Source organism: Lepus europaeus, chromosome 20 (assembly GCF_033115175.1).
Source record: "Lepus europaeus isolate LE1 chromosome 20, mLepTim1.pri, whole genome shotgun sequence".
Lineage (NCBI taxonomy): Eukaryota > Metazoa > Chordata > Mammalia > Lagomorpha > Leporidae > Lepus > Lepus europaeus.
The window spans coordinates 4,780,132-4,797,808 of record NC_084846.1 but is presented as its reverse complement, the minus strand read 5'-3'; the positions used below and the strand labels follow the sequence as shown (position 1 = coordinate 4,797,808).

At 44.1% G+C, this 17,677-nt stretch overlaps 1 protein-coding gene across 1 annotated transcript; it reads right to left on the bottom strand.

Moving 5' to 3' along the window:
* Positions 1-15,146: 15,146 nt before the first annotated feature.
* On the bottom strand, positions 15,147-16,688 carry LOC133750041 (zinc finger protein 778-like). Its single transcript, XM_062179428.1, has 2 exons — positions 16,217-16,688; positions 15,147-16,132 (listed from the first exon to the last, which is right to left on the bottom strand). The coding sequence occupies exons 1-2, from the start codon at positions 16,686-16,688 to the stop codon at positions 15,147-15,149; spliced, it is 1,458 nt and encodes a 485-aa protein (XP_062035412.1).
* Between the last annotated feature and the right edge of the window lie 989 nt (positions 16,689-17,677).

Below are 17,677 nucleotides of genomic sequence, written 5' to 3'. Positions count from 1 at the left end.
AGACTCTCTGAAGGGGAGGGGCAGCTCTGCTCTGGGCGCGCCCAGAGATTTCCCAGAGGGGAGGGGCAGTTCTGCTCTGGGCGTGCCTAGAGGTTCTCTGAAGGGGATCGACTTTTCCTTCCCAGAGAACGTCCTGCCCGCTGGACTCTGGGGAACATCTAACCTCTTAAGAAGCCCCTGATATTTGCCCAGGCCTAGTTTCTTGTCCCTCTCCCCCATAAGGGTCCTTCATTGTGTATACACAAACATACATACTTTCATCCCTTAGTAAAGATAATAATTCACCCTAGAGGGATATTGTGATTGTAGAGAATGCATGAAATGTTACCCATTTTATAAATCTTACTGTACGTGTGAAAACAAAATGCAAAAAAACTCTATGAAAGTAAAAACATGGGACTGTTTAAGTACATACTATAAGGAAAGACGGGTAGAACAAAGAGGAGACAAATACAAAGTCACAGCCAAAACAAGTTTATTCAAGGAAATAAACTTGGAGAGGTGGCTCACTACTGGCATGTGCACATGGGGCAAACACGTGGCAGAGAGCAAGAATTCTAAGAATTGTCTTGCACTCTAGGTTTATAGAGCATCAGGCAGCTGAGGGTTATGAGGGGGCAGGTGCTTGGTGGAGCTGAGCTGGTTTGTGCAGGCATCTGCTGTCCGTCATGTAGGCAGGGTGTAGTAACTGAGCTGGCGGGGGGAGATAATAGGGGAGTGGTCTCAAGAATGCAAAGGGTGGGGGTGAGCTGATTGAAGAAGATGACCAGAGGATGTGTCCCCACGGAGCAGGGGCTGGTGTCTGCTTCCAGTCAGGTAGTCAGGAGACTGAAATAAATCTAAGAGGTTTGTCCTGGCCCCATCACATATACTGTAAGATTCAGAAAATACTGTCCTTCCAGGAAGGATAAATTATACATTTGGAGAAATGTTCACATACTATATACAAAGAAACTCATATGGAGGAGAAATAGAAATAAATTACATAAAAATGAGATGATTATTTTGTGTGTCTTACTCAAGGAAGACACCTAATCCCTCAGTTTTCTATGGTGGCTTTACTTTATAAAGTTTAATTTCCTTTAAAATAACAGTAGACTTTTACCTGTATTTTATTGATTGGCATGGGGGAGGAACAGGGACTGGCAAAGTGAACTGTGGAGTGGGTGTTAGGATGCTATATTTAATCTCTCCATGGTAACCATTAAGTATCTATGGAATATACCCAAAATGAAAATAATGTCACTAAAAAAATCAACTAAATACAAAAGAAGGCAGTAATGGAGAGAATGAGGGATATAAAACTACAGGACCTCCAGAAAATAAGAAACGGCAAAAGAAGTCCATTGTTGGTAATTACTTAAAAGATCAATGAATTAAGTTCCCCAAACAAAAGGCCTAACTTGGCAAATGGATTAAGATATTTAACACAACTGTATGTTCTCTCTTACAAAAAAAAAAAAAAAAGGTTGAAAGTGAAAAGATGGAAAACATTATATTGTAAGCAATAACCTAAAGAGAGCTAGGCCAGATATTCTAATATCAGACAAAATAAAGTTTAAGCAAAAAACAAATAGAATAGACAATGAAGGACAATATATTCTGATAAAAAGTTCAGTTCCTAAGAAGATACACCATCTATAAAGGTATATATACCAAACATCAGAGCCCAAAATACATGAAGAGATTTGCAATAGACTATAGGGTTGGTGTGTGTGAAGAACGATGGCAGTATCTTAGTATACCTGTGCTATTATAACAAATTATATGAGACTAACTACTTTATAAAAAACAGAAATTTCTTTCTTTCTTCTTTTTTTTTTGACAGGCAAAGTGGACAGTGAGAGAGAGACAGAGAGAAAGGTCTTCCTTTTGCCGTTGGGTCACCCTCCAATGGCTGCCGCGGTTGGCGCACTGCGGCCGGCGCACCACGCTGATCTGATGGCAGGAGCCAGGTGCTTCTCCTGGTCTCCCGTGGGGTGCAGGGCCCAAGGACTTGGGCCATCCTCCACTGCACTCCCTGGCCACAGCAGAGAGCTGGCCTGGAAGAGGGGCAACCGGGACAGGATCGGTGCCCCGACTGGGACTAGAACCCGGTGTGCCAGCGCCGCAAGGCGGAGGATTAGCCTAGTGAGCCGCGGCGCCGGCCAGAAATTTATTTCTCATAGTTCTTCAGGGTGGACTGGGAGGCAGGAAGTCCAAGATGAAGGCCCAAGCAGACTCAGTGAGGGCTTGCTCTATTTTTTTTTTTTTTAGATATTTATTTATTGTGTTGGAAACGCAGAGTTACAGTTTAGCCTGTAGCTTGTAGTACATGCTTTTCTCCCATGCCCCAAGACTATTTATTTGAAAGGCAGACGGCGCTGAGGCTCAATAGGCTAATCCTCTGCCTTGCGGTGCCGGCACACCGGGTTCTAGTCCTGGTCGGGGCACCGGATTCTGTCCTGGTTGCCCCTCTTCCAGGCCAGCTCTCTGCTGTGGCCAGGGAGTGCAGTGGAGGATGGCCCAGGTCCTTGGGCCCTGCCCCCTGTGGGAGACCAGGAGAAGCACCTGGCTCCTGGCTTTGGATCAGCACGGTGTGCCGGCTGCGGTGGCCATTGGAGGGTGAACCAACGGCAAAGGAAGACCTTTCTCTCTGTCTCTCTCTCACTGTCCACTCTGCCTGTTTAAAAAAAAAAAGGCAGAGATACCGAGAGAGAGAGAGAGAGAGAGAGAGAGAGAGAGAGAGAGAGAGAGAGAATCAATTTTCCATCCAGGGCCGGCGCTGTGGCATAGTGGGTTAAGCTGCCGCCTGCAGTGCCGGCATCCCATGTGGGTACTGGTTCTAGTCCCAGCTGCTCCACTTCTGATCCCGCTCTCTCCTGAGGCCTGGGAAGGCAGTGGAAGATGGCCCAAGTCCATGGGCCCCTGCACCTGCATGGGAGTCCCGGAAAAAGCTCCTGTCTTCGGATCGGTGCAGCTCCAGCTGGTGTGGCCAATTGGGGAGTAAACCAGCGGATGGAAGACCCCTCTCTCTCCTTCTCCCTTCTCTTTCTCTCTCTCTCCCTCTCCCCCCACCTTCTCTCTGCCTCTCCTTCTCTCTCTGTGTAACTCTTTCTTTTCTTTTTTTTTCTTTTCTTTTTTGACAGGCAGAGTTGACAGAGAGAGAGAGACAGAGAGAAAGGTCTTCCTTTTTCTGTTTGTTCAACCCCCAGTGGCTGCTGTGGCTGGCATGCTGCGGCCAGCACACCGCACTGATTCGAAGCCAGGAGCCAGGTGCTTCTCCTGGTCTCCCTGCGGGTGCAGGGCCCAAGAACTTGGGCCATCCTCCACTGCACCCCCGGGCCACAGCAGAGAGCTGGACTGGAAGAGGAACAACCAGGACAGAATCTGGCACCTCGACCAGGACTAGAACCTGGTGTGCCAGCGCTGCAGGCAGAGCTGGCCTACTCTGACTTTCAAATAAATAAAAATAAATATATTTTTAAAATTTATCTGACAGGTAGAGTTATAGATAGTGAGAGAGAGACAGAGAGAAAGGTCTTCCTTCTGTTGGTTTACTCCCCAAATGGTCGCTGTGGCCAGGGCTGCGCCAATCTGAAGCCAGGAGCCAGATGCTTCCTCCTGGTCTCCCATGTGGGTACAGAAGCCCAAGCACTTGGGCCATCTTCCACTGCCCTCCCAGGCCTCAGCAGAGAGCTGGTCTGGAAGAGGAGCAACCAGGACTAGAACCCAGCTCCCATATAAGATGCCGGTGCCGCAGGCGGAGGATTAACCAAGTGAGCTATGGCACTGGCCCCTAAAAATAAAATCTTAAAAAAAATTTTTTTTTCATCTACTTGTTCACTCCCCAATGGCCTCAATGGCCAGAGCTGGGCCAGTCTGGAGCCAGGAGCCAAGAGCTTCTTCCAGATCTCCCATGTGGGTGCAGAGGCCCAAGGAGTTGGGCCATCCTCTGCTGTTTTCCCAGGCACATTGGCAGGGAGCTAGGTCAGAAGTGGAGCAGCCAAGGCCGGCGCTGTAGCGCAGTGGGTTAACCCCTGGCCTGAAGAGCCAGCATCCCATAGGGGTGCTGGTTCGAGTCCCGGGTTCTCTGCTTCCAATCCAGCTCTCTGCTATGGCCTGGCTAGTGGATGGAAGACCTCTCTCTCTATCTCTACCTCTCTGTAACTCCGTCTTTCAAATAAATAAAATAAATCTTTAAAAAAGAAGAAGTGGAGCAGCCGGGACATACCACCCTGAGGACAAGCTTTTCAGGCACTTAGTCCAAGTTGTCCACCAGACATAATGCTACGCAAAATGTGGTAAATAGCATGTTACTGTATGGAAACCTCTAGTAAGCATGAGTTTCAGGCTGCTAGCACAGACCTGTAGTGCTTGGGAGGAAATGTACACCCTTTTCTGCTGGCAACTACTTTTTCTGAGAAAGTGCTTATTCTAGTACTAGTGTAATAAAGCCTCCATTCTTTCTTCCTGTGGCCTCTGTGGTGAATGTACAGCTAGGAATTTCATTTAAAGAGAATATCTGGCTGGCACCACGGCTCAATAGACTAATCCTCTGCCTGCAGCGCTGGCACACCGGGTTCTAGTCCTGGTCGGGGCGCCAGATTCTGCCCTGGTTGCCCCTCTTCCAGGCCAGCTCTCTGCTGTGGCCCGGGAGTGCAGTGGAGGATGGCCCAGGTCCTTGGGCCCTGTACCCCATGGGAGACCAGGAGAAGCACCTGGCTCCTGCCATCGGATCAGCGCGGTGCGCCGGCCGCAGCACGCCTACCGCGGCAGCCATTGGAGGGTGAACCAACGGCAAAAGGAAGACCTTTCTGTCTCTCTCTCACTGTCCACTCTGCCTGTAAAAAAAAAGTATATATTCACATTGAGAAATATGTAGATGTGGGGTATGGTGGTTAAAGTGCTTGGGATACCAAAAGCAGTACAAAGCAGCATAAAGCAGCGTGCCTGGGTTCCAGTCTTGGCTCGATTCCCAATTCCAGCTTCCTGCTAATGCACACCCAAGGAGGCAGCTGGCATAACTCAAATACTTGGGCCCTTGCTGTCTACGTAGGAGACTGTAATAGTTCCAGGTTCCTGGTTTCAGCCTGGCTAAGTCCTGGCTGTTGCAGGCATTTGGGGAGTGAACTAGCAAATGGGAGATGTCTGTCTGCATCTCTCTCTTTCAAATAAAATAAAAAAATTTTGCAAAAGAGGAATATGTAGACTGGAGGTAGTTGGGAGAGTATCTTACACTGACAGGAGGAATTATCTTTCTGCCCAAAAGTCACGTATTAAAAGTAACTACATGGCGTGCAAAGGGAGAAAAGGGGACAAGTTCTCAGATAAAAGAGCCATCTGGGAGCAACTCTCCCCGTGCTTACCCAGGCAGTGCTGGATTTCTCAGGTCTGTGACGCGGCAGGATGCTGGGAATGGAGTCAGTGTGGTTTCTGAAGTGGGGGGAATTCTCTCCAGGAAACAAAGGAGCTTGGTTCTTTGTAGGTTATTGAAGGGAGGAGCACAGTGGGTGAAAACACCCGGAGACACCGCCCTTGCAGTGTTTCCCAGTTCCCCCACTCTCGCAATGGTATTGGCCTCTGATGGGGAGTGGCCGAGAGGTGGGCTGGAGGCAGAAACAGAGCCAGAGGACAAGGGTGACATTAGAATGTTGTCTTGGGCAAGGTTTAGGCCAGAGGGTGCGGCTGGAAATGGCACCAAGCCCAGAAGTAGATTTGGAGGGCCAGAGGAACCTGAAAGCAAGGATGGGAATGGCGCCCCATCCTGTGGGATGCTCACGTTCCTAAAATTCTCCACAGTAAGTCTCCCATGTTGGCAAGTCTGCTAATCCTTGAAATGATGTCTCCACTCACTCACTCGACCTTGAACTCTTAATTTCCTTTATTATGACATCTTGCTGAATTCTACTGGTGATTCCATGGCATTTTAATTCTCTCTGTATGTGTGTGTGTGTGGGGGGGGTGTTACATTTTTATTTGAAAGGCACTGAATGTCTCTCTCACCCACTGGTTCAAATGCCTGCACCAACCAGGGCTGGGTCAGAAATCCAGTGTGGATCTCTCTCGGATGGCAGGTGCCTTCACCACCGTTTTCTAGCAGGTGCATTATCAGGAAGTTGGGAGGGACAGTGGAGCAGGGACTTGAACCCAAGCACTCCCATATAGGATGCTAGTGTCCTGAGCAACAGGTGTCCCAAGCGCCTCTCAAATGCTGCACTAAACACCTGCTGGGTCTTAGTCCACCCGTTCAGGATGGACCGGGTCCAAGGAAAGGTGAGTGCGCCGCTCGCCCGTTCCCCAGCCTCCGGATCCCGGAGACAATCAGACGCAGCGGGGAGCCAAGTCTAGCAAGGACTCATTTACTTCCTGCGTAACAGAACCTTTTATAGCACAGAACTGCAGAGTCATTGGGGCAGGGCTAAGGACCAACCAATCACTTAAACAGTCATTTTCCGGGGGGATTTCTATAGGACTAGCCATATGTCTATACACTTGTTACTAGTTTTGTTACCTCCCCTGATGTTGCACAGCCAATTAGTTTTAGTGGTAAACAACTTTGGATTCCGCCCACCTTACTTCCTTTGGGCACCATCATGTAACTAATTTCCCCACAAACACCAGCCCCTTGATGTACATTTTAAGAAATCTTGTATCTTGTATTCTTCAGAATACATAATTGTTTTTACTTTTTCACTTCTTCTATCCTTACCAAATAATCCAGGGCCTCCCATACCATATTATAAAATACCACTTATATCAGGCATTCTTCTCTTATTCAGTACAGATTCTAAAGTTTCTCCAACAATTCCAGATGCTGTAGTTTTCAGTTGGTAACTTTTGTGGAGTTCATACAGTTAAAGTTTTTTTTTTTTTTTTTGACAGGCAGAGTGGACAGTGAGAGAGAGAGACAGAGAGAAAGGTCTTCCTTTGCCATTGGTTCACCCCCCAGTGGCTGCTGCAGCCAGCACGTTGTGGCCAGTGCACTGTGCTGATCCGAAGCCAGGAGCCAGGTGCTTCTCCTGGTCTCCCATGTGGGTGCAAGGGTCTAAGGACTTGAGCCATCCTCCACTGTACTCCCGGGCCACAGCAGAAAGCTGGACTGGAAGAGGAGCATCTGGGACAGAATCCGGCACCCCGACTAGGACTAGAACCTGGGGTGCTGGCGCCGCAGGTAGAGGATTAGTCTATTGAGCCACGGCACCGGCCATACTGTTAAATTTTTTAAAAAAGATTTATTCATTTATTTGAAAGTCAAGAGTTAGAAGGAGAGAGGAAGAGACACACAAAGAGATCTTCCATTTGCTGGTTCACTCCGCAGGTGGTCACAATGGCCAGGACTGGGTTAGGCCTGAGCCAGGAGCCAGGAGCTCCATCTGGGTCTCCCATGTGGATGGCAAGAGACCAAACACTTGGGGCATCTTCTGCTGCTTTTTCCAGGTCATTAATAGAGAGCTGGACCAGGAGTGGAACAACTGGGAAGTTACTTTAAAACCCTGTCTAAAATATGTGATTTCTGCATGGCCAAAGGATAATTTTTTTTTGTTTTTAATGTTTTATTTTATTTGAAAGTCAGAGTTACACAGAGAGAAAAGAGGGAGGGAGGGAGGGAGGGAGGGAGAGAGAGAGAGAGAGAGAGAGAGAGAGAGAGAGAGAGAGAGAGAGAGAGTCTTTCATCCACTGGTTTACTCCCCAATTGGCCACAACAGCCAGAGCTTTGCTGATCCAAAGCCAGGAACCAGGAGCTTCTTCTGGGTCTCCACATGGGTGCAGGGGCCCAAGGACTTGGGCCATCTTCCACTGCTTTCCCAGGCCATAGCAGAGAGCTGGATCAGAAGAGGAGCAGCTGGGACTAGAACCGGCACCTATATGAGATGCCGGCACTTCAGGCTAGGGCGTTAACCCACTACGCTACAATGCCGGCCCCTATTTTATTTTTTTAAGATTTAATTATTTGAACGTCAGAGTTACACAGAGAGAGAAGGAGAGGCAGAGAGAGAGAGAGAGAGAGAGAGAGAGAGGTCTTCCATTTGCTGGTTCACTCTCCAGTTGGCCACAATGGCTGGAGTTGTGCCAATCCAAAGCCAGAAGCCAGGAGCTTCCTCCAGGTCTCCCACACGGGTGCAGGGGCCCAAGGACTTGGGCCATCCTCCACTGCTTTCCCAGGCCATAGCAGAGAGCTGGATCGGAAGTGGAGCAGCCGGGTCTCAAACTGGTGCCCATATAGGATGCTGGCACTGCAGGCGGCGGCTTTACCCGCTACGCCACAGCACTGGCCGCTGTTTTTAATATTTTATTTATTTATTTATGAGGTAGAGTTACAGAGAGAGGCAGAGACGGAAAGGTCGTCCATCTGCTGGTTCACTCTCCAAATGGCCACAATGGCCAGAGCTGAGCTGATCCAAAGCCAGGAGCCAGGAGCCAGGAGCTTCTTCCAGGTCTTCCAGGCAGATGCAGGGGCTGAAGCACTCAGGCCATCTTTTGCTGCTTTTCCAGGCCACAGCAAAGAGCTGAATCGGAAGAGGAGCAGCTGGGACTTGAACTGGTACTCAGATAGGATGCTGGTGCTGCAGGCAGAGGCCTAGCCTACTGTGCCACAGCACCAGCCCCCAGGAGAATGTTTTTTGTAATAATTTCTGAATGTGCTTTGCTTAAACTCTCAAACTATATATATTTTATATAAAATATTATATATTATTTTTAAGATTTAATTTTATTTATTTGAAAGGCAGAGTTAGAGGGAGAAAGGGAGAAATAGAGACTTTCCATCTGCTAGTTCACTCCCCAAATAGATGCAATGGCTAGGGTAATGCCAGGCTGAAGCCAGGAGCCAGGAGCTTCTTGCAGGTCTCCCAAGTGGGTGAAGGGGCTCAAGCACTTGGGCCATCTTCCACTGCTTTCCCAGGCACATTAGCAGTGAGCTGGATCAGAAGAGGAGCAGCTAGGACTCCAGCTTGGCACCTATGTGGAATGCCAGCCAGCATTGCAAGCAGCTTTACCTAGTACACCACATCGCAGGCCCCACACTACATTAGATACAGATTTCCAGATTTTCTTTTGAAATTTATGACTTTAAAACAATTTGTGTATTTTAATGCAATGTATTTTGGCACTTGGAATTGAGTAGTATATCTAGTATTTTTCCTCCAGAAAGATGGCTAATTATTGTAATACCACTTTCTGAATAACTTTCCTGACCTAATGATTTGATATTCTACCTTTAAAAACTTAATTCACATATATCTGTCAGTCTAGATACTTCTTTGCCAGTATCAACATCATATACCTTTGAGTCCAAGGATTTGATATCATTCTCATATTTAAGAGTAAAAATATGGTAAGTAATGTTTGTTTCCTATTACTGCACTATGTAGATCATAGTCATTAAATTTTGTATGGTCATCATTAGACTGGAACTATCATTTTCTCCTTGACTTTTGGAATAACTTTTTTTTTTAAAGAGAACTTTGTCTCTTTTTATTTATTTTTAAGATTTATTTATTTATTTGAAAGGCAGATTTACAGAGAGGCAGAAGCAGAGAGAGAGAAAGACAGAGAGGTCTTCTATCCTCTGGTTCACTCCCCAGATGGCCGCAATGGCCAGAGCTGCGCTTTTCTGAAGCCAGGAGCCAGGAACTTCTTTAGGGTCTCTCATAAGGGTTCAGGGACTGAAAGACTTGGGCCATCCTGTGCTGCTTTCCAAGGCCGTAGCAGAGAGCTGGATAGGAAGTGGAGCAGCCAGGACTCGAACCAGTGCCCACATGGGATGCTGGCACTGCAGGCAGTGGCTTTACCCACTATGCCACAGCACCAGCCCCATGAATAGCTATTTCCACACAATGTTTTTAAAGGTTCATTTGTGATGTAGCACATTCTTACCACTCTATTTTATTGCTGGATGACATTCCATTGTCTGGTATACTACATTTTACTTATTTGTTCATCGGTTAATGTACATTTGGTTTAATTCCACTTTGGGGGTATTATGAGTAATGGTACTAGAAAAATTTACACTTATCGTTTTGTGTATATAGACCTCTTGGGTATATACCAAGAAATGGAATTTCTCATTTAATAACTATATGGTTAACATTTTGAAGAAATACCAGTTTTCTGGAGTAGCACAGTGTAACATTCCCACCAGAAATGCATGAGGGATCCAATTTCTCCATATCCTTAACACTTAGTTTCATCTTTTTCATTTTAGTAATCTTAGACGTATAAAGTGACATTATGATTTTCACTTTAATTTTCCTTAATGATTTGTGAGACTGAATTCCTTTTCATGTCATTATGGTATCTATGTTTATTCTTTGGAGAAGTTCCTTTTGTAATTCCATTTTCCTTTAAAAATGGGATAATTATTTATCTTTTAAATTTTTACTTATTTATTGACAAGCAGAGTTAGACAGAGAGAGAGAGAGAGGAAGTCTTCCTTCCATTGGTTCACTCCCCAAATGGCTGCTACGGCCGGCGCCCAGGAGCCAGGTGCTTCCTCCTGGTCTCCCATGTGGGTGCAGGGCCCAGGCATTTGGGCCATCTTCCACTGCCTTCCTGGGCCACAGCAGAGAGCTGGACTGGAAGAGGAGCAACTGGGACTAGTACCCAGTGCCCCAACCGGGACTAGAACCCAGGGTGCCGACGCTGCAGGTGGAAGATTAGCCAAATGAGCCACGGCACTGGCAGGGATAATTTATCATTGTTGTGTTCTAAGTTGTCTTCATATTGAGGGTACTTCAAAAGTTCATGCAAGAGTAGAATAAAAGATTAAATTTATTTTGGTGCAAAATATTTTTAAATCCATGCTAGATTATTTGAATTATAAAAGTTTATAATTTTTATGAAGTCTGATCTATGTATTTCTTTTTAAAAAAAAGATTTTTATTTATTTGACAGGCAGAGTTATAGACAGTGAGAGAGACAGAGAGAAAGGTCTTCCTTCTGTTAGTGTTCACTCCCCAAATGGCCACAATGGCCGGAGCTGCGCTGATCTGAAACCAGGAGCCATGAGCTTCCTCCCAGTTTCCCATGCGGGTGCAGGGGCCCAAGCATTTGGGCCATCCTCCACTGCCTTCCCGGGCCACAGCAGAGAGCTGGACTGGAGGAGGAGCAACTGGGACTAGAACCAGCGTCCATATGGGATGCCGGTGCCGCAGGCAGATTAACCTAGTGTGCTACGGCGATGGCCCCATAATCTATGTATTTCTTCTTTGGTTACAAGATGCTTTTTGTATCTCACCTACATGGACAAATCCCTTTTTATTACTTTTCCTGTTTTCTTCTAGGAATTGTATAGTTTTAGGCCCAGCACTTAGATCTCTGATCAGTACTGTCTGTGGTATAAGTTAAGTACCCAACATCATTCTTTTGCATTTGGATATCCCACTGCCCAGCACCATTTATTGAAAATATTCTTTTCTTTCTCATTATATTTTCCTAGCACCATTATAGGAAGTCAGTTGGCCATTTTTTGAGGACTAATTTCTGGACTCTCAATTTTGTTTCATTAGCCTATGAAAATTCTATAGTAAATTTTGAAATCTAGAATCATACATTTGAAAATAAAGTACAAAAAGCAGGCAAGGTAACAACATATTGTAGACCTCAAAGTAAATTCCTGAAACAAGATAGAATGGCTGCATAAATGTGAGTATGCCAAAATTAAAGCCTTTTAATTCTTTAAGATAGTACTATAAAAATGAAAACACATAAAATATACACCCTTCCAATCTTTTAATTAAAAAAATGACGCAGCAACTGGTATTGTGGCACAGTGGGTTAAGCTGCAGCTTGTGATGCCAGCATCCCATATTGGGGCACAAGTTCGAGTCTCAACTGCTCCTCTTAGGATCCAGCTCCCTGCACATGTGCCTGGGAAAGCAGTGGATCATGGCTCAAGTACTTGAGCCCCTACTGCTCATAGGGGAGAGCCGGATGGAGTTTGAGGCTCATGACTTTGGCCTGGCCCAGCCTTGGCTGTTGTGGCCATTTGGGGAGTGAACCAGCAGCAGATATAAAACCTCTCATTCTGCTTTTCAAATAAATAATCTTTTCAAAAATGACACATACCACAATACCTTGCAAGAGCCTTAAAATATTTTTAAAACACCTAGTATTAGAAAAATTAGGAAAAGATGTGAATAGGAGTTTTATAAAAAAAGGAAGACAAGAAGCCAAAATAAGTGAAAGCTTATCATATCCTCAGGGAAATGGCAATTGGGACCCGAGTGAGCCATCATTTCACAACCAGTTTAGACATTATTACTACCTAATAACGTGTAACACGTACAGAGGGAAAGGGTAAGAATCAAATTGCAGGTGTCAAGTCAAAATGGCAGCTTTCATAGGCAGTTCACAACTTATCAAAAGAAGCAACACCTTGTTGCGGGACGTGTACATAGGCAATAATCTGTGAAGCAAAGCAGTGGCTGATTCTAGCCTATATGTGATTTCATAAAGGTGGCTGACTACACAGAGGTTTGAACCACAGAACAAAAAGTTGGAAAAGGATGGAACACAGCACAGCACACTATGGCCTGCATAGGTAGCAACAGAAGTGGTTAGGAGGCAAAAGTATGAGCAAGAGGTAAGCATAGGCCACTGCATGTACTGGAATTTCCACCTGAAAAGTGAGACAGGTCAGAAAAAGCTTAGAACCCACAAGTTTGAATAATTCTGATGGGTTCAACAACACAGTGGATTTCCCGGTTTGTTAGTGCCTTGCCCTGGGCTGGTTTAGGGCATAAGAGATACTGGCATAGTGTGTTAGATTATGGAAGTGACTGGGGATGTGCGCTTTGGATTGCTTGGCTAGCATCTGAAATACTCAAAGGCTTAAGAGAAACAGTCTCTCCTTAGCCAGCAAGAATCACAGGATGGCAACATATTCTAATATTGAGAAAACAGAATGTGTGACTAATTGGTCCTCTGATGGTTTGACATCACGCTAAGTAACTTTGAGATGATGAGAGTTGAGCTTTTCAAACAGCAGGGCACACACTGCCCTAAATAGCACACAACTGTCTCTCACTGTCTATAACTCTACCTGTCAAAAAAAAATAAATAAAAAATAGCACACAAAACATTTTATTAAAATAAAAATAAGAAATATTGTTACAACTATAAGCAATGTAAGTTTTCTGATATGTATGTATACATTGCTCTGGAAAACATTTGAAATTTTGTAAGGGCAATAATAATGCTTTAAGGGCCAGCACTGTGGTGTAGTGGGTGAAGCTGCCAGCTGCCATGCCAGCAATCCCATATGGGTGCTGGTTCGAGTCTCGGCTAATCCACTGCCTATCCAGCTCTCTACTATGACCTGGGAAAGCAGAAGGTGGCCCAAGTCCTTAGGCCCCTACACCCACACGGCAGACCTGGAAGAACCTCCTGGCTCCTGGCTTCGGACCGGCACAGCTCCGGCCGTTGTAGCCAACTGGGGAGTGAACCAGCAGATGAGTCAATCAATGCCCCTCCCCCCAACCTCTCCTTCTCTGTGTAACTTGACTTTCAAATAAATCAATAATAAAACAAAACAAAACACATGTAGTGTACTGGTTTTCACTGAAACCAAAGGGATGGAGTTAGATCAACCTGGAAAGTCATAACGGATTAGCAGAAGGCCTTTCAGCATTAATAGGTTGATTGAGATGCAACAGTTGCCTCCTAGGGGTACCAATTTTAAAATAAATCAATTTCATAGTAATTACAGATAATAATATCCCATTAGTTTTTCCTATAGGCATTGGGTATAAAGCTGTTTTGCTGATATCATTCCCAGATCATGGGCTAAGATGACAGCAAGACTAGACACATAATAGAACCCCAAATATCAAAGGAACAGGCACAAAAATGTTTTGTGAAATCTGTGCCTAAGGAGCACCAATCCATGGGCCTTGCTATAGCAGAGGTGCTGGTGACTTGGTAAAGTTATCTTCAATGCCGAGGTCTTGGGATGCACCTATGTCTTGTACTCATCAGGCGGCAGCAGCCTCAATGGTCATGGATGATACTCTAAGATTGCTTAAGTGTCAGAAGGATATATATATATTTGTTTTCACTTAGATTAAAACCTGGTCCTGCTGTTCATTGTGTATATGTCCAAGGATAACATTCAGGAACTTCCAATGATGGATTCCAGCACAAGGGACCATGATGACCAGCCATGTTCGTATACTTCATGGAAAGACAAACCTAAGTCTTATTGCCAGTCCCAACTGTTGCTTGATTCAGGCATATGACTGCTCCACCAAGCTGGATGGTGGATCTAGAGGCCAGACACCTTCCTGTACTCCCTTCACTGTGTGATGTTACAGTGATTCCCATTCTTGCCAGGTTCTGGGATCATGGTTCAGCTTATGGTCATGAAATCAGTTTCATGCTACCAGCTATCAACCTATCCTTTCTTGGCTCACCCTCTCCTGCACACTTACTTTCATAGAGGTTTAAGGGTTTTTAACAACACTGAGAATAACAATGTGTGAGCCACCCACCATAGGTGGGAAACATTTAAGAAAATGACGAAGCAACCACAGAATCTCCAGTAGGAGTAAGTTTGAGTCCTGACAGCTCAACTTTGGCAGGATTGCAAACTGAAGTTGGAACAACTGACTGGAGTGGTGTTGCTCTAAAGGAGATACATCACAGATGTTCAAAATAAACCCACAAAACCACCTAGAAAGCGATATTTCTATCAACATAAAAGACTTTAGGACACATCCTTATATTCCAGACATTCAGTTGCTCTTGTGTGAATCATATTTACTGAAGGATGAATATTAATGACTTGCTAACCTTTATTGCCTTTATAAAATCTTTCTCCATTATGAGTACAAGTAAACATCAAAGTTTTTAACAGAACTACAACTTTTCCACCTATGTTACATCAGCAGTATTTCTCACCATTGCAAGACCTAAGATACGTAATAAGTCCCCCATAACAGTGAATGATTTTGTTTCTTACACTGTATAGCTCTCGGGTGAGTTCTAGAATCTGAGATCAGATTCCAGTGGTTCTCCAACATTTCCTTAAATCCATGGGAAATCCTGAGAGAATGCCTTCTTTCATCTTTGAACTGGCACAAGTGAGATCTCAATTCTTTACACTAAGGGTTCTTACCAGAACAATTTCAAGTTTGATTAAGGCAGAAGGAATTCCTAAAAGATCTTTAGCATTCTTTCCATTCAAAGCCTTTCTCTTCTGCATGAGTTATTAAATGTTCAGTTAGTAGATAAAATCTATTGTAGGCTTTCCCACATTCCTGACATTTATAGGGTTTCTCCCTTGTGTGAATTCTTTCATGATGGTAAAGGTTTGAGGATGTAGTGAAGGATTTCCCACATTCCTTACATTCGTAGGGCTTCTCTCCAGTGTGAGTTCTTACATGCTGAGACAGGCTTGAAGAAACAGTGAAAGCTTTCCCACAGTCTTTACATTTGTAGGGCTTTACTCCAGTGTGAACACGAATGTGCTTACTGAGGCATAAAGAACTTCGAAAGTATTTTCCACATACTTTACACTGAAATGGCTTCTCCCCTGTGTGAGTTTTCAAATGTTCAGTTAGCAGATAACACCTTTTATATGATTTCCCACATTCCTTACATTCATAGGGTTTTTCTCCAGTGTGAGTTCTTTTATGTACAATAAGGCTCGAGGATGTAGTGAATGATTTCCCACATTCTTTACACTCATAGGGCCTCTCTCCTGTGTGAGTTCTTATATGCTCAGTTAGGCTTGAAGAAACAGTGAAGGCTTTTGCACAGTACTGACATTTATAGGGTTTTATTCCAGTGTGAATTCGAATGTGTTTATTACGGCATGCAGAACTTCTAAAGAATTTTCCACACAGCTTACACTGAAAGGGCTTCTCTGTTGTGTGTGTTTTCAAATGTTCAGTTAGCAGATAACACCTTTTGTAGGCTTTCCCACACTCCTTACATTCATAGGGTTTCTCTCCTGTGTGAATTCTTACATGTTTACGTAGGTATGAGGAAGCATGGAAGGCTTTCCCACACTCCTTACATATATAGGGTCTCTCTCCAGTGTGAGTCCTTACATGCAGAGTAAGGCATGAGGATGAAGTGAAGGCTTTCCCACATTCCCGACATTCATAGGGCTTCTCTCCAGTGTGTGTTAGTACATGTGTAGTGAGGCCTGAGCGTTTAGTGAAGGCTTTTCCACATTCTTTACATTTATAGGGTTTCTCTCCAGTATGAATTCTGAAATGTTCAGTTAAACTTGACGATGTAGTGAAGGCTTTTCCACATTCTTTACATTCATACGGTTTCTCCCCAGTGTGGGTTCGAATGTGATTATTAAGGCATGAAGAATTTCTAAAGAGTTTCCCACAAGTCTTACATTCATAGGATTTTTTAACAGGAGGCATTTGAACTGGCACAGCATTGCTTGTGGAGTGAGCAGAAGCTCCCACACACTGATTGCATTCATAGAATTTTTCTCCATTCTGATTCTCCATGTGTCCCTGAAAGTATGACTGATTAAGGAAGACTTTCCCGTAGTTATTGCCTTCAAAAGATGGGTCTAGCATGCATGTTCTCTGATAAACAACATTTAGACTCAGGCTGAGAGCTCTTTCACACTGATTCAACATGGAAAGTTTCTGTGCACTACAAGCTTTCTTCTGTAGAGTTGGGAAGTGTTTTCTATACTCATTACAGTCACAGGTCGTTTTTGTATTTTGAGTTCTCATATATGTTTTAAAATATGAGTGTTCACTGAAGATATCTCCTCGTTGCCTATGACTGTAGAGTTGCCTTCTGCGGTGGCTTCTTGCCTGTTAAGGGATGAATGATGGTTAAAAGATGTTTAGACTAATAGACATCACCCATCTGATGAGGAACTTCATCATTAGGACATTTGCTATTTTCATTATGTGCATACAGTTCCAGCTGTTGATCCCTTCAAGCTGAATGAAGGAAAGCTACTCCAAGTATGCTATGCCATCTGCTCTAATCTTGGAATGATTCAATTTTATAGAATTGTTTTAAGAATTTCAGTACCCAGTTACATCTGAGGGGGTCTCAAAAGTTTCATGTAAAAATGCAATTAAAAGATAATGTGACTTTCCCATAAACCTTCTGAAGTGCCCTTGTATAATGTGTACTTGTAGAATTAGGATATACTAAATTCTTTATATTCAGAGTTATCTCTAAAGACATTACTTTCATTGGGGCAAACAGTACTTCTCTCCAAAATCTTCTTTGATTTTCTATAAGGGAATTACCAATGCTATCTTAGTAATTTTATAATTGATCAATACATTTGCTTCTTCTGATAGTGGAATAATGATTAAAGTACATTATTTAGATGACAATCATAATTTTTAACATTTTCACTGTATTCATACAGTTTCTGCAATTGTTTTCTTTCTAATTGAATGATGGGATAAAACTGCCAGATTCCTGTGCCATCAGCTCTAATCTTGAAAAGACTGTTTAGACTTTCATAAAGTACTTTAAAACCTCTAAGTCTAGTTATAAAAGAATGTGTACTTGTGTAAACAGGTTTCACAATAGGTCTGAGGCATCAAAAAAAATTCATTATATTCAGAGAATCTTTATTGCTCCCTCCTGGGTGAATGCTATTTCTGTCATGTGTCCCTCATTTGGGCTCATTTTCTGTAATGGAATTTGCAGTCTTCTCTAAGTGTGGAAAACATCAAATATCCATTTATCTTAC

Bases quoted from the DNA above. Each gene is read 5' to 3' on its own strand.
- LOC133750041 (XM_062179428.1), bottom strand. From the start codon at position 16,688: ATGAGAACTCAAAATACAAAAACGACCTGTGACTGTAATGAGTATAGA. The intron at 16,133-16,216 runs GTTTAACTGAAC...CTAAACGCTCAG, and splicing joins AGCCTTCACTACATCGTCAA to GCCTCACTACACATGTACTA.